This window comes from Fulmarus glacialis, unplaced genomic scaffold (genome assembly GCF_000690835.1).
Source record: "Fulmarus glacialis isolate BGI_N327 unplaced genomic scaffold, ASM69083v1 Scaffold31706, whole genome shotgun sequence".
NCBI classification, from domain to species: Eukaryota; Metazoa; Chordata; class Aves; order Procellariiformes; family Procellariidae; genus Fulmarus; species Fulmarus glacialis.
Genome location: NW_009219271.1, coordinates 28,112 through 55,739, shown reverse-complemented (window position 1 = coordinate 55,739; position 27,628 = coordinate 28,112). Strand labels below are relative to the sequence as shown.

The 27,628-nt window shown below is 34.9% G+C and overlaps 1 protein-coding gene across 2 annotated transcripts in view; it reads left to right on the top strand.

The window, feature by feature from the left end:
- The first annotated feature begins 376 nt into the window (after positions 1-376).
- The window catches only part of USP33 (ubiquitin specific peptidase 33), a 43,108-nt gene continuing 15,856 nt past the window's right edge, over positions 377-27,628 (top strand). Inside the window, exons 1-15 of one of the 2 annotated variants that reach the window (XM_009580304.1) lie at positions 377-394; positions 5,676-5,813; positions 6,880-6,933; positions 9,030-9,092; positions 11,562-11,714; positions 13,996-14,095; positions 16,634-16,703; positions 18,049-18,162; positions 18,906-18,984; positions 21,178-21,598; positions 22,018-22,158; positions 24,998-25,110; positions 26,450-26,622; positions 26,734-26,828; positions 27,409-27,442. In XM_009580304.1, coding sequence (XP_009578599.1) covers positions 5,733-5,813; positions 6,880-6,933; positions 9,030-9,092; positions 11,562-11,714; positions 13,996-14,095; positions 16,634-16,703; positions 18,049-18,162; positions 18,906-18,984; positions 21,178-21,598; positions 22,018-22,158; positions 24,998-25,110; positions 26,450-26,622; positions 26,734-26,828; positions 27,409-27,442 — 1,691 coding nt within the window. In that variant the 5' untranslated portion in view covers positions 377-394; positions 5,676-5,732. Of the gene's footprint in view, positions 395-5,675; positions 5,814-6,879; positions 6,934-9,029; positions 9,093-11,561; positions 11,715-13,995; positions 14,096-16,633; positions 16,704-18,048; positions 18,163-18,905; positions 18,985-21,177; positions 21,599-22,017; positions 22,159-24,997; positions 25,111-26,449; positions 26,623-26,733; positions 26,829-27,408; positions 27,443-27,628 lie in introns of those variants that run through there. The other variant, XM_009580305.1, reaches the window with a different exon arrangement.

Here is a 27,628-nt window from a genome sequence, read left to right as displayed (position 1 = left end):
GGGCCGTGGGTTCGGCGGCGCCCGGGCCGCCGTGCGGGGAGGTCGGCAGGCAGGGTAGGTACGCCCGCATGCCTGCCCGCATGCCTGCCCGCTGGGAGCGGCCAAAGAGCCATGGGATCGACCTCCGCAAAGATCTTCTGAAGTTGAAGCGATGCGGCGACGGTATTGTAGATACGATGCTATTCCTAAAAACAGTAATTTACGTATAAATTACTCTCTCTGTTCCCAGAGGTATCTACACGCTTAGATCTGCATGTACGAAGGGTGAAATAGACTGGAGAAAAAAGTCTGGTGTAGCACTTAGTGGAAAATCACTGTAGACTTCCGTGCGCAGGCAAAGCCTGAGTTAGGGAAATCCTCTTAGAAACATAAAGGTCAGCTAATGGGTTTCAGAGTTAGGATTTAAAGTGGTGGATGAAAGAAATGAGTGGGCAGTCTGTATACTTTAAAGGCAATATAAAGGCAATATAAAATGAAAAATGGCTAACCCAGGTATACCCTCAACTCAAGCTTTTTTTTTAATGTGCTTTCTCTTTGGAAACAATACTTCATGACAGAAAAAAAAACTAATGAAAGTAACTTAAAAAACTGTGTCTTGCTTGGATGGATAGTTCTTGGTGCCTGAAGAGAAGGACCAGGTATCTTTCATCAGCTTACTGAGTATGCTTTTGTCATTTATCGGGAAAATGCCAGGTTTTATTCTAAATAAAGTAAGTTTTCTACCAGAATTAGTATTGGTGGTGTCATTTTTTCCAAGAAAACAGGATACTCATGTTTAGAGTTGATAGATTAAAAAAGGTAGAAATAGAGAGGGATGGCAGATGAAAATCAAAACCATCTACTGATTAACAGAATATAGAGGAACTTAGTGTGTGAAATTAAGATTAATCTTCCCTATTTCTTGACCTAAGAAGATTATTCTCAAGTTTGGTAACAATATTATTCGCATACATTGTTATGCTGAAGTAATTTCTGTAATAATTGTCAAAGAATCCAGTAAAGTTTTTAAAGAGCAACACAGTTCTTTAGAAAACTGATAGAAAAATGTACATCTTAAAAATCTAAATATGTATGTCTAAGGCTATAGCTTCAATGGGAATGTATAGTTTGGTGTGAATACTGGTGTTATTTTTCTGAAGTGTGAAGAATATCTATATGACAAGTAATTACTGAAGTTCCAGATATCTTTAGTATTCTAAAGATTCTAAGTAATTAAATTAATTAATTAATTTAAGTAATTAAATATTCTAAGTAATTAAATGTTCAGATACAAAATTGCACCCCCGTGTCACTCTTATTTTGTTGCCATAAAATGAAAATAAATGTTAAATGTGATTGTTCCAGTGCATCACTAGTAAAATAACTGTGAGTGCAAATAAGAAGCCTGAACTTAGAGTTTACTGGTTTGGTATGCTGTTATTCAGAGCTGTACAGGCAAAATAATAAAAGCCTATAATGAAGATACAATTACTGCTTCAGGTAATTGCTGTCTTAAGAATAATCCTTTTATTTTTAAAATCTTCTACGAGCATTCCCTAACTGAACCCTGTAAAGTGATCTGATAAAACGGCTCCATATTTAGGGACGTCAGCGGAATAAAGGTATATGTTTATTTCAACATCTGTTGAAGTGTTAACTACTATAACTAAGCAGATGAAAACATTAACTTTAATTCAACAGTTTTTGAGAGAATTTAAAATCTGTTATGTTTCTTTAGGAAACATTAGGCTCCCTGCATGAGCCTAAGATCATTTTCAGTATCAGTTGAATTCTCTTAGTGTTTGATGGGGTTTTTCTGTGTGTGATAGTTGTTCTATCACAAGTCTGTGATGCCATGGAATTCTGCTGAATAATAAATAGATTGCTGGTCATGATGCTTTAAATTATGGTTCACATTTCTCTGATGGTTCACGTGAGCAAATGTTTTCTTAGTGAATGCAAAGAATAAGCAGGAACAAAAAAAAAAGACTGAAGTTCAAGGTAAGTGTTACAGGTTTTTTTTTTTGTTCTTTGAAGTATGACTCGCTATGCATGCACTAAGCAAAAACGTGTTTATAAGTCCTTCTTTTGAACGTTAAATGATTCAATTAGTTGAATGATGTAGTATGATGCATTGAGATGGGTGGGCTGAAATAAACCTTTCAGTGGAAACAATGGAGAGAGCTAGGGAGAACAAGGGAGAGACTGCAAAGTTCTCTCCCAAATATATGGGAAGCATTTGACGAGAAGCTTATTGCATGAATATGATCATGTGAACAATTAGTGTGAAAACTTGAGTTCTATTCCCAGTTAAGTTTTACTTCATTCTTAACCTCATCGTGAAACAAAGATGCTTCTTGTATGTCGTATATGTAGGTCCATGGTTTTCAGCCTGTGATTTTTTTCTAAAGTTCCTGTGAGACCATGGAATACTTTTGAAAGGTGACAGAAATAGTCTTGTTACCACTGGACATGCGATTGCTGTCTACGAATTCCTGTCTTGATAACAATTTTTTAGAGCTCTTCAACCTGAGGAAGGCTGAAATTACAATAATAACAATTATAATAATAACAACTAACAATTTTTTAGAGCTCTTCAACCTGAGGAAGGCTGATATAGATCCTTTCCAGAGCCTTCCTTCGTCTTTCTAATATATAAACTTTTGGTTCAGGAAGCCCCAGAGCTGGAAAGGATTCAGGGAAGGTATATATTCTTATTCTTCTGTGGATGTCTTCTTTTGGTCAGTGGTGGAAACACGATAGTGGGCTAAACAGACCTTTCATCTGACCCAGTAGAACTGTTCATATGAAATATCTAGGTATTTTCCCAGTACAAGCTATCACATATCACTGGGGGCATGAAGTGGAGATAGACTCCAGCTTCAGAACAGGAGTATAAAATGGAATGTAAGAGAAACTACAAAAGTAGATTTTTTTTTTTTTTAATTACTGAAAATGCGAAGAAGTGCCTTTTGGATAAGGTCAATGCAATGCAGAAGCATGTGAAAAAGCAGATGTGATAATGAGATACATCAGTAGAGGAAGATAAGCAACCTTTTCAGATAGAGTAGGAAGTGGTGAAATGGAGGAAGGGCAGTGAGTGAGGGAGGGGCTACCCTGGGCTTGCTAGGATTGGAGAGATGAAGAATGAATCATAGTTTTGGAATTAATTTTACAGTTTTAGACTTTAACATAAAATTTTACAAAATGTGTTACTGATGCTAGGTATATTAAGCTAACAAGGTTATGGCAGTACAGTGAGTTATCAAGGTTGCTACAGGATGGAAGGAGGTGTGTAAGAATTTTGGTAACAAAAGGTGAAAGAAAGGCCATTCAGCTCTGCCCATATAATAACATGTAAAGAACCTACAACATCAACTAGACTTCTACAAGCAATGCTCTTCATATGGACAGGAATAGGAACCACATCCATAGGGACACGAGTTTCAACATGCTTTGGTCTTTCTGATGATTATTATGAGGAGATGCAGACTGCACCAAGAAACAGAATCTGGTGTGAGCAGAACTCCTGGGTTTGGGTTTGTTCGGGAGTGCAGGTTTGGATTTGCTAGTTCCAGGTGTGAAAAGTAGCTATTAAATGCAAATCTGGTAGCATAAAGTGAAGTCTCCATTTCATTCATTGCTTTGTATTACTTGGATAATGCATTCAGAAAGCTGCTTCCATAAAAAAATTAAGCCTAAAGCTTTACTAATCCATTATACCAGTCTTTCTAAAGCATTTGTGTTAAATCAGCATTAATTCACACTGAATTTTTTTAAGGTTGTCAGGGCTTTATTTGAAACTCACTTGTCCATTTTTAATGTTTTAACAGACCTTGCAAAATGTGCATGTTTCCATTTCTGTTCTGAAAAGGAACTTTACAGATCAAAGCAGAATTGTTAATATGATTGAAGTTGAGGTGGTTTGGCCTGGAAAACTGTTGTTTTCATATTTGAAGTGTCTTTCAGCAATACTGCACATAGATTACAAATAGACACTGAACTGAGGAAATACTTCTCCAGCTGCACTTTATATTTGAGAGTAGTGCTTTTTAAGTGTCATGCCATTGGTCCAGGAAGAGAATTTAGGCCTCAACTCGAAAAAAATCCTGAATTACTAATTTACTGTAGTATTTCCAGTCTTGTGAGATAAGTTCTTAAATATTTTGTTGAACAGCTGTTAACATGACATTCAAAAAGACTGAAAGATACACACACATACTTGAGTATATATATACATGTTATATATATAAAATAAATATCTTGTGTATCGTTTATATAAACATAATTTTGGTATATAAATAAAATTAAGTATATATATGCAGGTATATACATGCATGTATATAATAAATTGTATAAAGTATATATTATGCCTATACAAGTAATATATAAAACTTTAATAATAATATTTGTATAGTAATGTTTGTAGGAATAATATAAACAATTTATACACACACATATATAAAAAACCCCTTTGATAATCAAAGGGAACTGAAATGACTCTTGATTCAAAGGGATCTTATTGCAAGGCAATGGAAGTAAAGACCAAGTCAAAGGTAACAAACTGAAAGTTTACTAGGAAGTGTCTCTGAGATGCCTGCTAGCCAAGGTTTGTTTTCCCCCATGCCATCAAAGCTCTAAGTTACTTAATACTCACAGGAGTGATTGGTCGTATAGTGGAAGGAACAGACCTAAAGCTGCCAAAGCAAACAGGCAAAGTGGAGAGAGATGTTGATGACAGCGTTAAAGGCTGCAAGCAGATCAAGGAGTGTGCATCACTGAGTTAGAATGGAAGTTTAGTTGCAAGTCTTGATAAAGGAATGCTAGATTGGACAGATAATAATTGGGCAAAGAAAGCGTAAGATTTCTTGGGCTTTAGAGAGATTGAGGCATCAATACTGACAAAACTGGACCAAAGTTCTTGGATGGTTCTTATCTGCATGAGTCAATTGGAGTATTTATATAAGTAAGAACGTTACTGAGTTCACTTTTTTATTTTCCTTCTGTAAAACAACATAGCTTTCTGCACAACCATCAAAATAGTAATGACAAAGTGATTGTATTTAGCATTCTTTATTTCTGATAAGTTTCTGTGTCTGCATCAGAGACCTTGGATGGACAGAGACAAACAAGAGAAAAGCTCGCTGAGTGTTCGGTACTACATGTGAGTTACAAGTTTCAGTTTGTTTTTGATATATAATATGCCTGAATCTGTAATGTGTCTTTGTAAATAAATAACACCAAGATAAAGTTTCCTTCTCCTTTGACAAGCACAAGTCATGTGCTGCTGCATTTTAGCCTTCATAGCTTCAGCACACTTCAGCAGTGTTGCATAAGATCCCTTTCCAGAATATACAGTCAAAGCCACCATCAATTCTGGGTAGGCTTGAAAACTGTAATTTTTATGTCGTTGGGGTGCCATGGTAGAGGCCAGGAAGTTAAATAATTAATCCAAACCAGCTCTGCTCCACTCAGGATTCTGTTAGTTTATGCCCTAAAAGTCAGAGGATTTTGTTTTAAAGTCAGCTGTGTTTAATTTGGACTATTGGATTCTCTTACTATTAATAAAGTTATTTATACTAACTTTAAAAAGGCACATTCTTGTAGAAGTTATGTATATGTTGCATATTAGATATCTAATATTGCTGCCTACTCTAAAGAATTGAGTTTTATTCATTCTTACTTTTGTTGACAAGTGATTCCCCGGTCTTGAAAATCCCAGCTACAAGATCTCAGAAGGTACAGCTTCTGAAATGTCATCGCCTGGCAGCAATTGCCCTCACTTGGAATCAGTTGGTGAGATAACAAAAGAGGAATTGATACAGAAATCTCATGTGAGTTGTAGCAGCTTACTTTCTTCCTATCACAGTTAACTCTGGTCACTTATTTTAGCTACATATCTTGTCATGTATTGTTAGTTATAAGACACATTTAAGTGTTAAGCACAAGTAAAATCTTCTGTGCTGGAATAGTAAAGTTTAAACGAAGTACGGGAAGAATTATGGACTTGATAAAACTGAAAAACTATTTTTCAGTACTTAACACTTGAAAGAGTACCTTTCCCAGCAGTGTTTTCCAAAGCAAGTGGTGTTTTAATGGAAATATTAGTTAAAAGAGTTAGCATAACACAAAGCTGAACTTTTTCAGACACTGCCATTGTAGCAGTTAGTTATTTGGAATGTTAATGTAATATAGTGTAACTGACTTGACTTGAGGTAGAAACTGTAACAAAGAAATTTATGCTTAAGTTTTTCTTGGATAGCAATTCACTTTTTGATGGAGGAGCCACAGTTTGAGAAACTGCCCCTACCTGAACTCTTGGTTTCCAGCTAGTATTAATAAATGGAACAAAGAAAGATCTTGTAACCCATTATAGTAGCTGGGAGGTGATGAAAAGCCAACCTTTTCTGTCCATGGTGCTAAATGTCTTTATCTGAAAAGTGTAACAATTTGCTGCTGAGGGGTATAGCATTTCTCTAGTGTTGCATCTTTTTTTGTAAACCTTTGCAGGCAGTGTTGACTGTCTGCAAATAGGAATATGCAGTTATTACAAGTTCAATCACTTTCATTTCTTGCTATGTTAAATTGATAGGAAAGACCAATTTTAAGGATTTTTATAATAATGTGATATGATATATGTTTATGCTTTATTTAGAAGAACAATTTTTGGTTAAGATGAAAACTCAGAGAAATCCAAGGTTTTACTAGAAAAATATGCTGATCTTAAGATTATGTGAAGCAAAATGAAAACTGAGTTGGTTGTCAACACATCCTTTTTTTCTGTCTTAAAATTATTCAGTTGCTACTGAGCTTTACAGTATTTTTTCTCATTTTGTCTCAAAGTTGTGGTTTACTGGTGAAAGTAAATGAAATAATACTTTGCCTGTTTAACTTTAATAGGGCACTTGTCAGGACTGTAAAGTCAGAGGACCCAACCTTTGGGCATGCTTAGAGGTAAGTTGTTCTGTTGTTTCATTGTAGGGTCCTTTTCTAGTAATCTGTAGATAAAGTTGGTAGTATTTTTTTTGGAGGAACAACTATAATGAAGTTCTTTAAATTAGTTTCTTTAAATTATTATTTAAAAGCAAACCTCTTGTGCCATTTTCTATTTTTAAAATTATTTGCCTTTTATCAGGTACATGTTTCCTGTAATTTAGGAATACTGTGCTCAAAATGAGATTTTTCGGATAAGAAAGTAGCATATTAAGGTTTCTTCTTGAGTTATGATGGTTTTTAGCTGTTAAGATTTTTTTTTTTTTTTTTAAATCTTTTCCCCAGGTCTGTAGATCTGAAAAATAATATATTATTCCTGAATTAATTAAGTTACTTTTTATAAGCCTCTCTTAGCATTTGAAGTAATAACATCTAGCAGTAAATGCTGACTTCTTACAGCATAAAAATACGTACTCTGACTTTTTTATTCTTAAGCAAAACAAAGAAAAAACTCATTTTGAAACTTGTAGAAGCATGTATAAACATTCTTCAAACTTTGTATTAATTTTGTATAGTCTTTACCCTGTATATAGTTCGTTCTTAAATATGCTTTTGCCTTACTTTTCTTGCCACCTACAAAACCCATAATTTTCAGTGTATTTAAAACCAAAAGCTCTGAAAATGTTGCTTCTGTTTGATCTATGATACCAACAGGAAAGTATGTAGCTAATTTAGTTTTTAAAATGTCTTCTGAATTCTTTAGACATACAGCTGTTTCTAGAGATTGAAATTTTGCTCCATAGGCTTGAGTTCATTTCTTGGCAACATTTGTCTAAATCCTGTTGGGAAGGTATCTAGGCTGAGATGCCAAACTTTAGGTGTATGTATGAGTATTTTTAAGAATTTACTTCATTAGTTTCCCTTTAAGTGCATTATGGCAACAGTTAAGATATTGGATTATTTTGCTCCTTCTGTCAATAAGAGATAGAAACAAAAGGGGGAGGAAACAGTGTTTAATGTCTTTTTGTTAGATGGCTTGAAGTTTAATTACATATAAAAGCCCTCTTGGGAGTAGGAAAAGGTGTTCAGGGATGCATCAACCTGGCAGGTGGGGAAATGCTGTGAAGTTTAAAATGTATTTTTTATTTCTCACTTAGAGCTCTTAAACTGTTACTGAAAAACTTAATTTCATACCAACATTTCCATAGGAGAGTTTTCTAATTGCAGTAGGACACTTAGTGTCATGTTGTGATATATGTCCCCTTTGATGAATGACATCTTGCCTTCACCTTTTTCAGCAGAAAAACATGGACATCCCAGCATGTTAACTCTCTGTAACTTAAGCAGTATCTGTGATTAATACAGAAATTTGACTGTGTTCAGCTGCTATTTGATTGTATAAATTAACGTGCTTAGAGAGTTATTCAGATAACATGCTGTACTCTCTTATGTGATTGTCTTGACTTGTGCAAATAAGGAATTAATGAAAATTGCTTGAAGAGTGGCAGCTGCAAGATTCCACACTCAACTCAGCCAAATATGTTTTGCAATTAGCACAATTAAAATCAACAATTATTTTGCATGTTATAACTAGAATGTAGTTAAGTACTTAACCATATAGGGCTGGAAACTCTTATTTAGGTGAAAAAATTAATTAATTGTGAAGTAATACCCTGATAAATAGGCACTGCAGATAGGGGCATACAGGCATTTTTGTATAAATGTGTCATGTTCCGAGGCTGTTGCAATTCAGTATTTTAGACACTGGGCTAACTTCATATTTTCTGTAACAATCTCTGCGAAATCATGAATTGTGAAAAACACATGTTGGCCTTAATCTGAATAAATATATCAAAATGGCCAAAAAATTATATTCCAAACGCATTAAATGTCTAACACTGCCCACCAGTGAGAGGAGTTGAGTTAAAGCAGCATTCTTGTTTGCTTTAGGTGATATTTCTTTTAACACTTACTGTGCATGTCGCTTGGTTTACGTAGGACTCTGCAAGTTTGAAATTTGAGTGAATTTTAAAGGGACTGGCAGTATATTCCTATTCTGTAAACCTGTTTGACACAACGTTTTAATTCTATATACTTCTTCGTATCTTGCTCAACAGAACAGATGTACATATGTTGGCTGTGGTGAATCCCATGTTGATCACAGTACCACCCATTCCCAGGTATGTGTATTTGCTAGTAATACAGTTACTTGAAGCAGTGAAGTAGAATTAGAGAACTTTTTTTATTCATTTTAGTGAAGTCAGTAACCTGTGTTAGCGTAACTGTTTGGAAGTTTGATTAGCTATGATTGTATTTCATCTATAGGAGCAGGTCTTACTAACTTAGGAGTATGTGAGTTTACAGTCTTTGTGCAGCTGCATAATTATTTATGGAATTCTGACATTATTGTGCTCCTTACAAGAACATGGTGAAAATTAAAAAAAAAAGAACAACAATTACTGATGATTTTCAAGATGTGTGGACAAAAGAATTCTTGAGTACTTCAGCTTATATGTAGTACTTCACTACTTCAGTCCAACTTTTTAGGATTGTGGCTGCCTGATGGGTAAGGGGAGGGAAGTTGGATTAATAAAGGTGAGAGCTGAACAGGTGTAAGATAGGAATTATAAATTACCAGAAACAGGTGCTTTGCTTCTGCATTATGCTCCCTGTTCCAGTGGCTACAGATGAAGAACCTGTAGACTGAGCTGAGCATATCCTTTCCTGCTATGTCCTGATTTTGGATCCAGCTTGGTAGGAGCAGTGGACTGTGTGCCAGCATGCCAAGTTCTGGCAAGATTGGACAGCTTGAGTGCATCTGTTTGGGTCTTAAACTCACTGTCTGTTCTGTGTACACTTGCCAAAATGAAGCAAATGACATAATCATTCTCTCTTAACAAATAAACTGGGCATAGAAGGATGGCAGTTTTATTAACATGTCATTTCAGAATTGCTGACTTCCCGTTTAAATGAAATTCTTGCCACCAATTTACAGTTTGTCTGTCAGAAAATACATCTAAGGTTCCGCACTGAGCAATTTTTGTTCCTTAAAAATACTAAAAAAACCCCACTGGTGAATATCAAAATGAACAAATAGTATATTCCAGGGTTTTACAAGAAGTACGCTTTATGACTGCATTTTACCACCACTCGTGATTTTTTTGAAGCAGGGCCTTGAGAGGAGTGCATGTTTATACAAATCAATAGTGCATTAATATAAATCTGTATAAATAATTTTTTTTTTGCCAGCTATATAAGCTGAATCACAGTTCTGAAGCCTTTACAATAGATGTATAAATGAGCTGCTTGTAGTGCAATTGGGAAACAGATGGTCCCTGAATTTGTTGCCTACAATTTTATACCTCTTGGCTTTCTATGGTAGTTTATTCCTGATTTACATGCTGTTTTAGCAAAGTTATGTACTTGCCAGGTAAGAGAAAGGGAATGGATAGTTTGCTTGCTGTCAGTGACATCCTTGTCTTGATTTTCTTCTTACTTAATTTTAATTTCTGGATAGTAAGCCCTTTTCTGAATTTTTTTTCAGTAAAAATCTCGAGAAACTCACTAAAATGAGAGAAACAAGGTTGACATGAATCAGTTTATTTCTGCTTACTCCAGTTTCCACCAGCAAGGCTCCCTGTACTGCAAATAATGATGTTCATTGTGTCCACTTCAAGAAAATTAATAAGCTGTTGCTCTGGAGACTTGTAATTATTTATGCAGCTGAAGCTGCAGAATCAAGCATATTCTCATGATTAAAATTGTCTGAGATATTTACATAATCTGATGTTTCTGATGTTTTTTAGTAGGGGGAGGGCTACTTAATGAATTGTAGCCCACAATATATATTAAAAACATTGTTCTTATATAAGGCCTTATTAAATGAGGGGAAGAGAACTTGGGCATCCTGCAGCAGTTGTAGTATTTTCCTAATTTCTAGCAAATCCCTCGTTGTCTATAAACCTGGCTGGTGCTGACATAAAAGGAAGAAATTGGTGGAAGTATTTGGAGGATGATAGCAACTGTGTACACAATCTTACAGTAAGCAAAGAGGTTAAAAAAAGAAACATAAGGATTAGAACAGTAAAAATATTCTCTGTCAAATTTTTATATTGCTTCACAGTATGAAGCTGTCAACAAGAAAACTGAGTCTAGAATGTTTGTTTTGATGAATACCTCTTACTGTAACTGAACTAAAAATCTTATCTTACTCTTCTGATGGATTGTTAAATAGCTTGAATTTCCTACAGCAAACCAGTAGAAATAAACACTGCACTTACTGTGGAGGAGGTGGCTGCCATTATGACCAATAGCAGACGTTACTGGAAAATTGGTTTATTGTGAATTGTAACGCTTCTGACAAAAGGCTTTCTTCTTGTTTTTGTAATTACGCAGAAGCATGTCAGATATGACAATGACTTAGATTCTGATTGCACCTTGTTGCTAATTTGAGTGACTTGTACTAAAAAAGAGCGTTGGATAGTTTGCAATAAAATTTCGGTAATTGAATTGCTGTTTTTTGATATTCTAACATACATATTTGTTTCATCGTTGAAAGATCTAGAATTTTAATACTTCTAACTTGCATGTAGCAGTATTTAATTATTCCAAATTTCTGAATCACAGTTTTGGTTTTTGTTCTGTTTTAGGAGACAAAGCACTGTCTAACTGTCAACCTTACTACACTCCGTGTTTGGTGCTATGCCTGTAGTAAGGAAGTATTCCTGGATAGAAAATTAGGATCTCATTCTCCACTACCAAATGCAAGACTGTCTCACCAAGCACAAGAAAATAGTGTGCAGGTATTTTTTAACCCAATGAAACAAAGGCAGCTGTAGCTTTGCAGTAAACATTGCGTCTTCTCTCAAGTCAGAGACTGACTTTTCCTCCTTTCTTGTGGCTGAACTTTCTATTAATTTCTCTCTATTTTTATAAAATTTCTTTAAAAAGACAGTGCCCAGCTTCTGTGTTCTGTCTCTGTGTACTGCATGCTTCCTAAGAATGCTTTTTTCATCTTATTGTCTAATTGTAATTTACAATAAACTGAAAGGTACAGAAAAAGCACGGGGTTAAATTTAAGGTTACAAGATTGGAATAGTTCACCTGTGCTTCCCCATTCTGTCAGCTCTTGAAAATGTTATTTACAAAACTCATTACAGTAATTGCTGGCTAACTTACAGGGAGCGGCAGAATGCCTTAGTATGTGTTTATGGATACTTGCCTGAGATACAAATTCATTCATACAAGCACAGTACTTTTAGAGAAATATATGCTAATTGTTAACCTCATTCAGCTAGTAATATAAGACACTTAAAGGGATTCCTATAACTTAGTTTCTGAGGTGTAAACATGTCTAGTTTTCAGTTTTGATGAATGACTGAAAAGGTCTTGATTTTTGTGTATGTGTGTGGGAAAATTTTTCCAATGGAGTGGTATACACACAAACACTCCTGAATAGTTAAGAATTCAACTACTATGCAAGAATTTACTAAGGAGGCAATAGAAACCTGTGTATATTCTAGATATGTGTGTAATTTTGGTGTAGAATGACAAATACATTGTGTTAGATCCATGTGGAAAAATATGTATCAAACTAGAAATCAAAAGAATGCTAATTGAGTTCTATGGCAGTTAGGATTGCCAAGGAGTATAAATATGCCAAGGAGAAAAATATGGCCGGTATCTGGGAAGTTGATATTAGTCGAGTAAAACATAGGCTTAAGATTATAGTGTTTTATATTATGTCATCAAAGACAAGACTTTTTAAAAGTGCTAGGCTGTTCCTAACTCCACATTTACTAATTAATAATTATGTTATTAACATAGTAGCTGGAGAGTAAGATAATGAATAAAGCATTAGCTAGTATTGGAGACAAGTTAGAGGAAAAAAAATGAGCAAAGCAGATGTTATACAGAGAATTTTGCAGTATGCTATTTGCTTGTCTTCTGCTGCAATTTCAACAAAGCTTGTTTAGGTTTGGTTTGTTGTTTTGTTATCTTCTCCTGGTTACATTAGTCTTCACTGGCATCAGTACTGTTCACTCTGATGATATCTTTTCTAGATAAGTATTGTCTTGGAGAAAGTTATGTTGCAGTTTCTTAAGTATGACTGGCATAATGCATGTATCTGAAAAAAAGGTGTTATTTCTTTACTGCATATTTAATGTGCTTAAAAAAAATCACCGGTAACTCTGTTAAAACTGACAATTGTTTTGCTTGAGGCATAGAGCTATGGAAGAGATACTGTGATGCACAGGTTGGACAGAAAGATGGGCAGTTTTTCAATATCTGTAAAGATGAAATATCCTTTAATAGTTTCACTTCAAAGTTTAGTATTTAATATGAACATAATCTGGTCATTTTGTCATAAAATGCCAGCAGCTCAATTGGAATAGTACCATTGGAATTTTTTTTTTTAATTTCTGTTGTCCAGAAATTCTGGTGACTGGATATAAAACTGGGTTCAGACTTCTGAACTTCTGTTCTATTATACTTAACTTGTTTTAATCTTCCAGGGAAATGTGTATAATATACAGAAAAATCAGTAGAACTTAAAAAGTCTGTCAAATATTTTGTTTAGAACTTTTATTTATATGCTCACAAAAAGAGCTTGTCATGCAATAGACGTCTGCCTGCCTACTACTCTGTTTCTCTATTTGTACATTTTGTTTCCAACAGTTTAATTTGTCTTCGTTAAATGTAGTGAGCCATCTGGTGGCATATCAAAAACATATATGCTAACTTTTATGTGATGACTACTGTGTTAGCTTTTCAATGCTGGGTTACTGTCTGTTATCCAAGAGAAAGAAATACTATAACTTGCTTTGTTTGACTCTTCATCTGTTGTCATAAAATCATGTAATGTTGTCACTGCTAATCTGAAAAACGTGGGGGTTTTCTTAGTAAACTTCATGAGGGTAGCTGTGGGATCCTATTAGTCTCACTTTACATGCAGCGAGACTTCAAAATGCATTCACATAATTTTCAGTTCCTAGATTTGTTGGTGAAATTATACGTAAGCTCAATTAAGAGGAAAATTAATAAATACAAGTAAATACACTTTTTTCTTTCTCTCTTTATAAGGATTTTAAAATACCTAGTAATCCCACACTGAAGATTCCACTAGCAGCTGTATTTGATGACTTAGATATAGAAGTGGAAGAAGATGAGTTAAAGACTAGAGGTAATAAAAGCAAAATCCAGCGCTTTATTGCCCTTTATCACATGTGTATGTCTCCAAGTCTGTTCTCCAGCTATATGCTAGTTCTCTTCTAAGTGGAACTGTTTCCTGTTCTGCTCCAACTACGATCTTTATTTTTAGTTTCACCGTTATTGCAGCAATCTTTACTTACCTTCAGAGCAGAGGCTGTGGTGGTAAATGTAGTGTACCCATGCAAGCAGCAACAAAAATAAGAAAGCATGTTGAGTAGTGTTTAGTGTAGCTGGTGTTCGAGCCACTCTGGTAAAAGTAGGTTTTTATAAAATCTGTTCGAATATTTTCTCCTGTCCTAAAAGGTTCCTGATTTGAATGCTTTTCTGCATTTTGGGTAACCCTTTTCTGAGCCTGTAGTATGCCAGTACGGGTTTGTGGGTTTTTGTTTTCTCCTTTTCAGTAATGGATTTCATGCACTGCCAAACTTCCTGGTATAAAAGGTTACCCCCTATTAAATGGGGTAAATAGGTTACCCCTAATATTAAACTATTGTAAAGATGAAAATGAGAGTGGATGAAACAGTGAAGCCTTAATTTCTCATTTCGTAAGAGAACATAATAATAATTTCTTACAAGTCTCAATTTGATATTGATAATTTTAAAAATGTGTATTTGTTAGCAAAGAAAATATTTCTAACTACCATTTTCTCAGAAAAATCTGACCAGCAGATTGTTAAGCTATTGTTTTTGAGATGCCAATGCATATGTTAAGGCAGTTTGTTTTCCATCAGTGATGATAAAAGAGTTCTTCTAATTTATGGATCTCATTTCTCCTTTACTCATCTACTACCAGCTTTCCCTCTCCTAAGTCTGCTGACATTGGCCAAAAAACCTACTTTGCCCCTTCTGTTGTTTGGCACGGTCTTTCTGGATATGTCACCACCCCACTAATTTGCCATCTGCCCTCAAATTATTAAACCATGTGTTTTATTTCCAGTTAATTTCTCCTAGCAATGTGTGTGTTTGTGTATCTTCTTGTCCTATTAATATTTTTGGGAATATAACTTACATAGAAGTAATATACAAGTAGAATTGCATTAAAGTTCCCAGTAATATTGATGTGACTGTGTTAAATACATTTCCCAAATTTAAAGGAAAAAACTTCTTTAGGTCCATTTTAACTTTGTTCTTGAAATTCTTTTGAAATGCTTTTGATGAAGCAAACATTAGAATATATCTTTGCAAGAAAAGAAGTCTGTTCAAAAACTTCACTTGCAACACTGCAGGCTGGGAAACTGCAGTGAGACTATCTTCCTGATGTATCTTATGCTGTTAAAAAAAAAAAAAAAAAATCCTATGACTTACTTTCCAATTTCAGTAAGAGTGACCATCCTTTTTGTAGCAGAAATTGGAAGGGCAGAATGCAGGTTCAGATGTGGGTAGCAGGACTATATTTCCTTTCAGACAGATAGAAGAACCTTTTAAAACTTAAAAATGGAGTTCTGTGTATTAGAAAATTCAACCAAACTGTTTTCTAGATGTAAAAGGATTTTCTTAGTAAGGGTTTTTTTTTCTGCCACAGACTAAAATGATTGGGGTAGTTCCTATATTTCAACTATTGTATAGAGCCAATGGTGTTGATTGCTGAATATTTTAAGTTTTCCAGTCTTATTAATTCTTTGCTTATAAATGTTACTGTTTTCTCATACAAAAGCAATTTTATTTTGAAATTAATTACTTCATTAATTTAACACTTCAGTAGCTATGAATAGCAAGTGTTTCAGATTAATTTTTTTTTAATTGAGATCATATGATAATTATGACTTGTTTAAATAGCCTCTCCTCAAATATTTAGAGAGCATTTTTCATGACTCCATAATCACTGAAAGAATAGATGTTAATTGTAACTTTCATGTGTGTGGAAAAACTATATGTGGATATCAGTAACGAAAGTACACAATCTGGGCTTGAAAATAAATTCTGTAGGGAAGTCTAAACTGAGCAGTCTGTGTATAAAAATAAGGGTATATAATTGGCATAGAAAAAGACTGATCATAGGTAATTATAATTCTGATTCTGGGATAATCACATGCTGAGTAGGTTTTGAATGTTTGGTGTCATCTGACTACTAGCATAAACTGGAGACAGAAGAATGAAATCTTCCTTGAGAAGCTTTTGGTAATATGATTAATGGTTATGAACACAGCATAGCAACAATTTAATTCAACACGTGAATCATTAAGTTCAAGTAAAACTTAAATATTGATAAAAATATTTTAAATTACAATCTGCAGCTGTCATAAAACATCAAAAGTTAGTAAGATGAAATACAGTCTACTTGTCTGAAGTGTTTTAGTCAGCCAAAATCAAAACACCTAATTACTTCTTCCAGTTAGATTAGTATTCCTTTAGGAATCCTATGTTTCTTTTAGTTACAACTCTGCATTATAATTGGCATCAGAAGTGTTACATGAGTATTTTAATTAGTACATATTTTCTAGGAAGTATTTTCCTTAATATGTCTTGACTTGGATTAACAGACTTGCTGAATATTCATTCTCTTTTTCAGGTCTAACAGGATTAAAAAATATTGGGAACACTTGTTACATGAATGCAGCTTTACAAGCTCTTTCCAACTGGTAAGGAAAATAGTTGTAAATGTAATTTTATATTTGCTTATATATGCATTTTCTCAAGGTGGACTTAAGGATTTTGAAGGGCTGCACTACCATGGAAGATTATGCATATTTGGTAAATCTCAGTCTTACATACTACAAACAGTTGTTTCACTGGTGGGGGGAAGTATTAGGGTATATGGCTACTCAGCTCTTTCTCTGTTTCATTCTAATTCCTCACTGAATAAAAATACACGTAGTTCTAAAAATTAGAAGAAAATCTGATAAAAGCTATTAACTTTGTGGGTTGGGTTTTTTTTCCCCCCCCTGCTACAGAATAAATGAAAGGAAATGCATAAGTATAAACCCTAATTAAAAAAAAGAGACATGTTAAGACCAAAAGATCCAAATTCAGTCGTTACAAACAATGCATCTGGGACATTCTATGCTAAATCATCCTAGGAATGGCTAGAATACAAAATCTTCTCATCCCGTGGTGATACCAGACAAGATCATGACGGAGAAATCTACAAAAGCTGAAGAGATAAAAACACTATCCAACTCTGAAGTTTCTTGCACTCAAAATGGTTAGGTGGGGCAGCACTAGAGCACTAGTACTAGAACACATGCTTACTGTATGCATCTGCTTTTGGTTGCAATCCAAGACAGAATACAGGGCTAAGTAGACCTCACTGAAATCCTTTGTTGAGGGAGAGGAGAACTGAGGCAAATCTCTCTAGAAGGTAAAGAAGGTGGACAAGGCATCTAATCATGAGGAAATGATTCTGTTGACAAATGCCAAATTTTGCAAGTGTGCTGGGATATCTGCTTTCTTGGATAAAAATAGGTCCAATCTGTATGAGGGATTGTGACTTCAAAAGGGAGTTGAAGGGAGAGAAGTGAGAGAGTTTGTGAGTTGGCAACACTGCATGAAGTAAATGGATAAATAATCATTTAATTATAAATTATTTACCTACAAACATTATGTGGCACTATTGGATTCTAGAAAAAAGATTTCTTTAAGATGCTATTTATGGATTAGGCTTATGGTGATTGTTGCTGTAGTGGTACATGTGTACTTCTGTGATGGCTAGTAGGAATTGCCTTGAATTTGAATCCCATTAGACAATTCTGGTGCTTTAACAAATGTCGCATGTGTTTGAAAAGCAGTGTTGCTGTACTGCTGAAGTTGTCCTACTAGGAACGTTTAGTTGCAGCATTTAAGGATGTAGGAAATGGAATTGTTCAATTACATAATAGTATTACTCTTTTTTTTTTTTAATAATTTTGTATGAAATGCAGATTTCCTCTTGTATTTTAACAATGTGAAACAACCTAAAAAAACTACTGTTTTCTTCTTTTTAATCAGCCCACCTTTGACACACTTTTTTCTTGACTGTGGAGGCTTAGCCCGAACAGATAAGAAACCAGCAATTTGTAAAAGTTACCTCAAGCTGATGACAGAACTCTGGCACAAAAGCAGGTATTGTATCATTTTGGTGATGAAATTATTATAAATAAACTCCAGAGTCATGAAGGATGCATTAATCTGTCTTAGGTTTCTAATTTTTATTTTGTGTGTATCACAGAATTACTCTTACAAATTAAGGAAGGAAAGACTAACTTGCAGGATTTAAACACTCCTTATAACCTGTTCTTTTCCATATCTGCCAAAGACAGGACAAATAATTTACGTAAATTGTAGTAAGGGAGATCTGACAAGAAATAGATGATAAACACTATACAAAGTAGCATTAAACTTTTAAAAATTTTTATATCTGCCAGAAATGTATCTGAAATGTTTAACTACTTGATCCTCTCTGTGACCTTCATTCTGTATCAATGTTTTATCAATTTATGTTACTTCCTTATATGGAATTTCTGTTATCTCTGTCTAAGAAAATACTTCAAAATAAAAGACAAAGGTAAAGAAACAGTAATTGTGCATAGTGCCAAGAGTATGTCTGATTTGTCATCTGATTCTCTGACAAGAAATGTGGCGTAAAAGTCCTGATACAGTCTCTATTTCTGTTGGATGACAGATTTTAAAAAAATTGTATTGTTAATTATTCAATATCAATATTATGTTTGGTTAAGATTAATATTATTGGTGTTAGATGTGTTATTTTTTAGTTGCAGGTAAAATTATGATCCCAGTAAAGACAGAAAATTCCACTTAAATAGTTGCTTTTTAATGTATATTTGTATTTTTGAAACTTTTTTTAGGCCTGGTTCTGTTGTTCCTACTGGTTTATTTCAAGGAATTAAAACTGTTAATCCAACATTTCGAGGCTACTCTCAACAGGTAAAACTTTCTGATGTCTTTTAAATCTGCCTAAGCCATAAAGTTAAGCATTAAATTTAAAAATAAGAGATAAGTTACTATGCTTGCTATATTTGTTTAAAACAAATGCAACATAAACTTTAGGTTATGTGCTTCAAATGTAGATCATTCGAAACTGAACCATCAACAGTTAAGTCAGGTTTTATGTTTGTTTATATCAAATTCTTGAAAGACCTTCAACTTCTGAGAATAAGTCTTTTTTCCTTTTTTCAGGAAAATTAAAATAATACGTATCTAAAACTTTTCCTGTGTGTGAAATAATGCTGCTAATATTTGAGCAGTCCCAGAAAACAAAATAAAGGTGTTCAAAAATAAAAAAAGAATATAAGAGGTTTTTTTATATTCATCTACCAGTTCTGTTTTTTAAAAAATTAAATACACAGTATCCAGTTTTCATTTAGCATCTTTGGAAAAAAACCCCACCGCTCTGTGTTTCGTAAGCAGTATTGTGGGAACTGTAAGTTGGTAATTTGTTAGAGGCATGGATTATTATATAGTAAAGGCATTCTTCAGTTGATCCTTCATACAGTATCTTGCTGCATTCATACAGTTTGCAGTACTTTATTAAAAGCTTTTGGGCTAGAGGAAAAATTTAAACCCTGTAATTAGAAAAGCTTACTAATATCTTTCAGGAATCTGCTGTTATTCAAAGGAATTTTGCTGTTTCAGTTAGCATGTTTCATATTTGTGGAGTGGAGGATTAGAACACATGCTTTAATGTTCAAATGCTGCATGTAGCTGTAAAGTAAGTGTTTAAATAGTAATCTCAATGTTTTTTAATTTACTCATGAATTGCTTAAGAGCCATATGAATTTCTGGAAAAGTAGAAAATCAATCTTGATAACTGAAAAGAAACCATATGGAAACTTGGTTCTCGCAGCTTTGAACACTGATGAGAATGTCTTTTTCCATGCAGAGCAACACTTAATGAGAACCTTTTAAGGTTCTGCCTGGATCACGCTTCAGTTGTATGTTTAGTAGGTTTCATGGCAACAATTAAAACAAAGCAGGTCTTTCATGACCAACACTCTCCTGTTGCCCGGCCTCACAAGTTGGGCAGCCAATTGGGCAGCCATGTCCAATATTCAGGGAGAAAAAGGAATTCTCTAATTTTGCTCAATGAAGAATGTTTATCAGTTAACCTGTGTCTCAAGGCTTGAGGGGTTTTTTTGTTTGTTTGTTTGGGGTTGGTTTTTTTTTTGGTAAAAGGATTATCAGCAAATAGGCATATTAGATTTTTTTCATTACCTAAGCCCAAAACTCAAATCTGATAGTTGTAGTTTTTAAGAAAAAGTGTGTTTTCTATTCAGCAGTTGTGAGCTTAATAAGTAATTGCTATGATGGATGGGAATGTTGAGCAGCAAAAACTATTATTATGAGCAACTAAAATACAAAAAGGAAAATAGAAGAAAATAGAAGCAGTAGTAGTTGCCAAGAAGAGGCTATTGTTTTCTCCCATGCTTGCTTTATTAGATATGCTCTATTGCCAGGAACCAAGCTGCGGCGTGGATTGTTGAAATTTGGTGGCTTTTAAGATATTTCCAAACACTGATTAGACTTGTAGTAATACTTGACAGCTCTTTGTGGAAACACTGATAGTTGAGGAATCTTATCCAGGCTTGAGAAGAAGAATTAAGATCTTGTTGGCAGTGTGGTGCAATTGGAAAGACGGGCTAAGCACATCATAATACTTTTTAATAAAGTAATTCCATGCCCAGTGAAAGCAATGCTCTGATTGCTTTGCTGAAGATGCTGCATAAGGTTTTAAAAAAACTGTCCCTAAAATGTTCCATTACCAGCAAAGCTGGAGTCTGACCACATTGTTGGTAGTTGCTTGAGCTAAATTTATCATTCATGTAAGCTATGACAGTGTTTTTAAGTTGTTGAAATGAGATTTTTGGGAATTGAAGTGCTTTGGAGAAAACTTGTATGATGATTACTTATGACATGCAAGAAATGGGTGCAGGAAACAAACATGTGGTCTGGAAATGAAATTTCTTTTGAACATTAGACCTGGGACAGAGGAATTTGCCTTATTCTTCTTTAACAGCCAGCTGTAGCTTTTGTTTTAGCGATCCATATCTTTTCCTGATACGACTTTAATATCTTCCAAATAAAATAGAATAATATTGTAAAACTTGTTTAAAATCCTAGGATGCACAAGAATTTTTGCGTTGTCTAATGGATTTGCTTCATGAAGAACTTAAAGAACCAGTTGTAGAACTGGAAGAAGCCCAGTCTATGAGTGTTGAAGAGAGTATGGAAGAAGACAAGAGCCAGTCAGATGTAGGCTTTCAGCCTTGTGAATCCTGTGGTACCTGTGATAAAACAGAAAATGACGCTATTTTCAAACCTGTCTTAGAGGATCCTGCAGAGACAACCATGTTAATTCAGGATGATGATAACAACTCAATCACATGCAAAGATTGGCAGAAAGAAAAAATATCAAGCAACAAGCTTAAACGAACAAATTCTATGGAAGACTTGGAAAAAGACATGAACACTGCTTCAGAGACGACTGAATTTTTAAATAATCAAGGAACTGTCAAAGTACAGATACACAGCAGATTCTCGGGTAATGCATTACTAATGTGCAATTGAAACAGTCAAATTCTTAGCCAGAATATCTGTGTGAGTGGAAATGAGTTGTAGAATACAGTAGAGAGGTGTAGGTCAAATAGGGTAGGTGGATTTACTTGTAAACAATGCACCTTCTTTAATTTATTTTTTCAGTTTTAAGTGTTTAGTTTAGGTGTTCTGAATTCAATTTGAATTCCCTTGAAAAGCTAAAGATTTGTACTGGGTAAGGTTTCAGATAATCCAGAGAAGCGGGGTTTTTTTGGTTTTGTTTTTAACTTAAAGATATGTGATTGAAATGAATTCCTAAATGTCCAGTGACCTGACAGTGTGGTTAAATAAATTACTATTGTGTCTGTTCATTCTGCAGTACATTTTTTGGTAGAATTTATGAAATAATGCAAATATTAATTGCAGAGTACATGAGTGATGTCCACATGAATGATATATCTGCAGCCCAAACCCCATCATCAAATGAAGGGATGAACACACGCTTATCAAACAGTCCTCCAAAATCATTCTCATCGTGCTCTTCACTGGCACCAGTCCACAAAAAAGGTATAGGCCTTTTATTTTCTCCCTTCTGGTACTGAATTGCTCTGTATTACAGTTTTCATTTTGTTGTTTCTTGTGTCTTGCATAGCAACGCAGTATTGTTCTTAGGGGTTTTTTATCCCCTATCCCCAGTGGGGAGAGGGAGCATTATATAAGCTGGACATATAATAGGACTCCCTTTACTTCTGTAAAATTCTGATTCTTTTGAAGCATGAATTTGCCTCTGCTTTGGGAGGATGAAATAACATTTTTGGACAACTTTCTCAATTGCACTGGTTTGAAGGGAGGGAAAACGTGGGAGAAGTTAGTACCCACAAAAAGGTAATGCTTTTCAGAGAACACGCACATTGGTTCTTCAGCAGAAGTTCAATAAGTCAACATTTTATTTTATTAAGGTTTAAGGAGCCATGTGTACCTATACTGTAGATAGACTTGTAAATGCTAGCTGCTTTTTGGTTGTTACTGTCTTTGTGGTGTAGAGTATTTCTTTTGGCGCTTTCCACAGTATGATGTGTTTATCAGCATCCAGAATGTTTAGACTTTTATTGCCTTTAGATACAAGACAGTGCAGCTTTGGGGCACAAGGAACAACATATGATTTTTTTTTTTTTGCCCTTATTTGTCTAACAGTAGACTATTTTAATAAAAGCTCATCTTTTGGAACATGCTTTTAAGGCTAGTATTAAACCAAACCAAAAAACTCCTACAACTTTAATATTGTGATCTTCTTTCATTCAACAGGCTGTTCAGGGCAAGTTCTGAAAATGTTCATGTTATCCTTTTAATGCTTTAGCATTGATGTTGAATGGCAATGATTTAATGCACTTAAATCATTGGCCTCTTTGGTTCATTTGTTCATCAGTTTTGACACTGCACCTGTACTACTGTCTCCAGTTTTGGCTTCACCATTACAGAAAGGTTTTAGACAAACTGAAGTGAGTCTATTGGAAGAGATACTAGGTGGCTGGAGCCTGTCATATACAAGGAGAGGCTGAAAGAGTTGGGTTTATTCAGCTTGGAGAAGGAAGGGCTAAAGGGGAACTGTTGCTGTCATCAGCATTATGGGTGGTTATAGAGAAGGCAGAGCCAGACTGTTCTTGAAGCCATGCAGCAAATAGAAATGGAAACAAGTTGCAGAAAGAAAAATTTCTATTAGATGGAAGGAAAAAAATCTTTCCATTGAGTAGTTGAATACTGGAATGGAGGTGGGAGCCCAGAACCCCGAAGTTCTTGGAGATGGATATTGCAAAGTTCAACTAGAGCTGCTTTGAACAGAGAGTGTACCAGATGATGTCCAAAGGTCCTTCCAATCTAGACTACTGGTTTTTTTCACTTCCTAATAATTTAACTCCTGGTCATCTTTATTGAGTATTGAGGGAATAGATATGTATACAGTAGAACTGACTAGGGGAATAGTGTGGCAGCCATTTGCAAGCTCACAAGGTGGTGTTTTTTTTTTTTAATTCCCCATAATGCTAGGGGAATTCCCGAGTGTGCTAGGACTTGTGTCTGGGGGCTAATAACTAATTACAACACACTTATTCCCTTCTTCTCTTCCATTTCCCACTTGCTGAAAGCATGTGGTGTCTGTTGGGTTTCACAATTCTAAGATGCCCCTGCTTGTCAGTGTCTTCCATTTCTTCCTGCTGTTTGTTAGTACGGATAAATACAGTATATCCTCCACATCACTGATAAATGAAGACTTTAGAACCATTTTAAAGCAGTGTAGTGGCAAAATAAGTGATTAGAAGGAACCTCAGAGAATTCTGGGCAAAAGGCTGTATGAGGCAGTTCGTGTCCATGATAAATAAAATGTGGTGATGCATTGTGGAAAAGAGGGTTTGTCAGATTACTTCTAACGGCTGTTCTTTCTGCTAGAGATACTTTTGAATTCAGACTTTTCTATTGTTTTAGACACCTTTCTAGGTATGGGATGATACAGAGAGAATATATAATACTGCTGGACAGTAAAGAGACAAGAGTACTTGCTTATGGGCAAACTCTTTATGCACAAAGGAGCCTTGCGAGGTTGTGTTCTATATGAAAGATTTATTGGAGTAATTCAGTTTCCTTTTCACTGTAATTATTTCCATGTTTCACTGCCTATCTTGACTGGCTGTCAGCATTTTGGCAGAGTTTGCCTTTGACTCATGCGACACTTTTGAGTGGTCTCTTGGGTAATGTACTGACTCCAGAAGAGATTTTGTGGTCTTCATTTTAGCCTACCATTCCAGTAATCTATAGAGCCCAAGAGACTGCTCTGGTGTGTTTACCTAATTAGCAGTGGATTTGGGTGTGAAGCACATGTCATTGGCTTGGAGTTTTACTTTATTTTTTTTAATCAGCTGCTGTTAGGCTGGACTCTAGTAATAAATCTAGTCTGCTTCAACCCAGTGTCATCAGTGTTGTGATACAATAAGCTTGTGTATGAGCTCTTCAGCCCAACATGGTTAAAACTTCCTGGAAAGATGTGATCAAATTAAATGTCAGATAGAATGTGCCTTTTTAAGTTTATACCTTGGGGGATTACTGCCAAGATGAATCTCTTGGCAGTAGGCTGTAGATTTCAAGACTGGCAGTTTGACTTTTACTTAAAGAGAGGCAAAACTTTCTGGTGTTTGTCCCCTATAAACTGCTTGAGGAAGCTACGTGAATTGCCTGGTACTAGCAGTAATCTGGTTGTGTAATTTCTAAGAAATATTTAGTAAATAGAAAACAAGGCTTGGCTCATAATTTAATCCTAAATATGTGTGATCTCTAATTCTATTATGCAAAGTTGAAGGAAATCAGAATCCACTGTATCTTGATTTACTTTCAGCATTTTATTTTTGTCATTTTATAGTTTCAACTGTATCATCGCCAAAAAGGAAGAAGCGCAAGAAGTACAGGAGTGTTATCTCTGATATATTTGATGGGACTATAATAAGCTCAGTACAGTGCTTGACTTGTGATCGGGTGAGTAAGGAGGGGAAGTTCTAGCTTTTGATATGTTTTTTTTCCCTAACACAAATACTTATGGTTTTACGAATACAGTTGTTCTCTGGTAACTTTATTCTTTTGTGGCAGATTTCCTCAGAAGGTTAGGTTGTTTTACACTAGTTCACTCAAATAGTAATAGCAGCTACTACCAGCACTTTGTGTTTAGACTAGCTTGCTTTCATTGATCTGGATGTTTACTCAGAGCTGAAAAATAGCATTTTGAGAATTGGTTTACAGCAAGGATGGAGAAAGAGGCTTGCTCTTCAGCTTCACTTAGGTATGATTAGTTTCTAGTAATGTTCTGAATATCCTAATGCATACCTGCTGCTGTCATAAGTTCTCAGGTACATGTTACAAAGAAAAGCAAAACACAGTAGTCCAGTCATACTGCTATAACCGTCTTATCGGGTAGATTGAGGCTAAGAAAACGCATGTCTTTCAAAAAATCCAGGTAAAGACACTTAATTTTACAGGTTATATGAATCATTAACTGCTTTCTGAAGTTGTCCTCTACTGCAAGATGTGGTGCAATACAGGAACAGTTGATTTTTTTCTGTACTGTTTCCTGATAGAATTACTTAGAACAGCACATGTGATCATTTAAAAAAAGTCAATTGTCTAAACATGTCTAGTGGACCACTTTAGTTTCAAAGCAATAATAGCAAATATTGGATATCCAAATCTTTGCACTGGGGACAAGTTTCTCAACATAAAGTTTAAACCTAACCCTGATGCAATTGCATGCCCTTACTGCTTCCCTTGCTTTAGATCTAAGAATACTGAGACCTCAGGGTAATCTGGTGAACAAGTTCAAAAAACAAATAAGAATTTTTAGAGTTTGCTTGATGTTTTACTCTGTGACTATGTGATCACTAAATCAAGCATGGGAGAAAGAAAATGCACAGCTGGGTCTCCTTGCAGCAGATCCAGTTACATCAGGTCAAGATAATGTCAAAGTAAAATACTGTCAAAACAATGGGCTGAAGCTTTCTGAAACTAGCTTGTATAACAGGAGCCTGAGGCAAAAATCATAGTGCTTTTTATGACTGGTAGGAAAACAAATAATTAATAACAACTTAAAAAACAATGCTTCAGTGATAACAATGTGCAAGTTCAGTCTAAAATGTTATTTTTTCTTCCTCTTTTTTAGAAAATGAATTCTTACATCTCCTTATTTATAATTAATTTGCTACCTAGTGGACTTTTCAACTATACAGTGACTTAGTAGTTACTGGTGAGCTTTACAGAATTCAATTTAATTGCTGTTTCTTTTCAAGCTTAACTCTTATTTTGTTTCATTTGTTTTCTTCTTCAGCTGTCTGTAACCCTGGAGACTTTTCAGGATCTGTCCTTGCCTATTCCAGGGAAGGAAGATCTTGCTAAACTCCATTCTGCGAGTCATCAGACATCTCTAGTCAAGGCAGGGTCATGTGGAGAAGCATATGCCCCCCAGGGATGGATAGCTTTTTTTATGGAATATTTCAAAAGGTAAATAATACTTACCTTGGTTTATTTATTCATCTATTTTGAAATTCCAGTTTCTGCTTTTCTGGCAGAACATTTGTTGGTTTTTTTTCTTTTCTGTCAATGATGTTTCAGGTTTGTTGTCTCATGTGTCCCTAGCTGGTTTTGGGGTCCAGTTGTAACCTTACAAGATTGTCTTGCTGCCTTTTTCGCCAGAGATGAGCTCAAGGGTAAGAGGTTAATTACATGAACATGTTTCTTTGGGGTTTTTTTCCTCCTATCACAATGAGATGATTAATATCTTCTTAGCGTTATACAATTGAGCAAAGGCCACTTCAATACAATTAGACCATAATACAGTCATTCCTTGCTCTTACGGGATCATTCATTTCAAAAAGGTAAGCTTCTCACTCAACTGAATATTTGAGGAAAGAAATGCCCATAAAAGCTGCTTTAGAAATGTCAGGTAAATCTGAATTTGGTTTAATGAAATGGTATCAACTGAAGGTTCATAAAAATTTCAAAAACCACTATGTTAATACTCATTCTCATAACCTTAATTTGGATTTCCCTTTTAAATTATATAGCATTGTCTCTTCAGATTATGCTCTACTGCTTCATAGTTGAAAGCATAAAACCTGAGAACCTTTCTATTTAGTTGCTATGTCGGCACTCTTACGACTGTTAAATATTGAATGCAACCTAAAGATAAATTCCCTTGAAACTTTTATATATCAAATGTATGCACTTGAAGGATAACTATTTGGATTTAGAGAATAATGGCTGTTGTTCTTCCCTTGATATTTGTAGGTGATAACATGTACAGCTGTGGAAGGTGTAAAAAGTAAGCTGGCTTTTATCTTTTTTTGTTTTAACTTGTCTTAATTTGAGTGCTTCAATGCTTCTGTTAGTCAAGAGGCATTTATTTCTCTTGGATATGTCACAGTACTATTAATCTTTTGATACTACCTTGTGTTCTGGCTTTCAGAAATTTAGTATTACAAAGGTGCAGGAGTCAGGAAGCACTGTA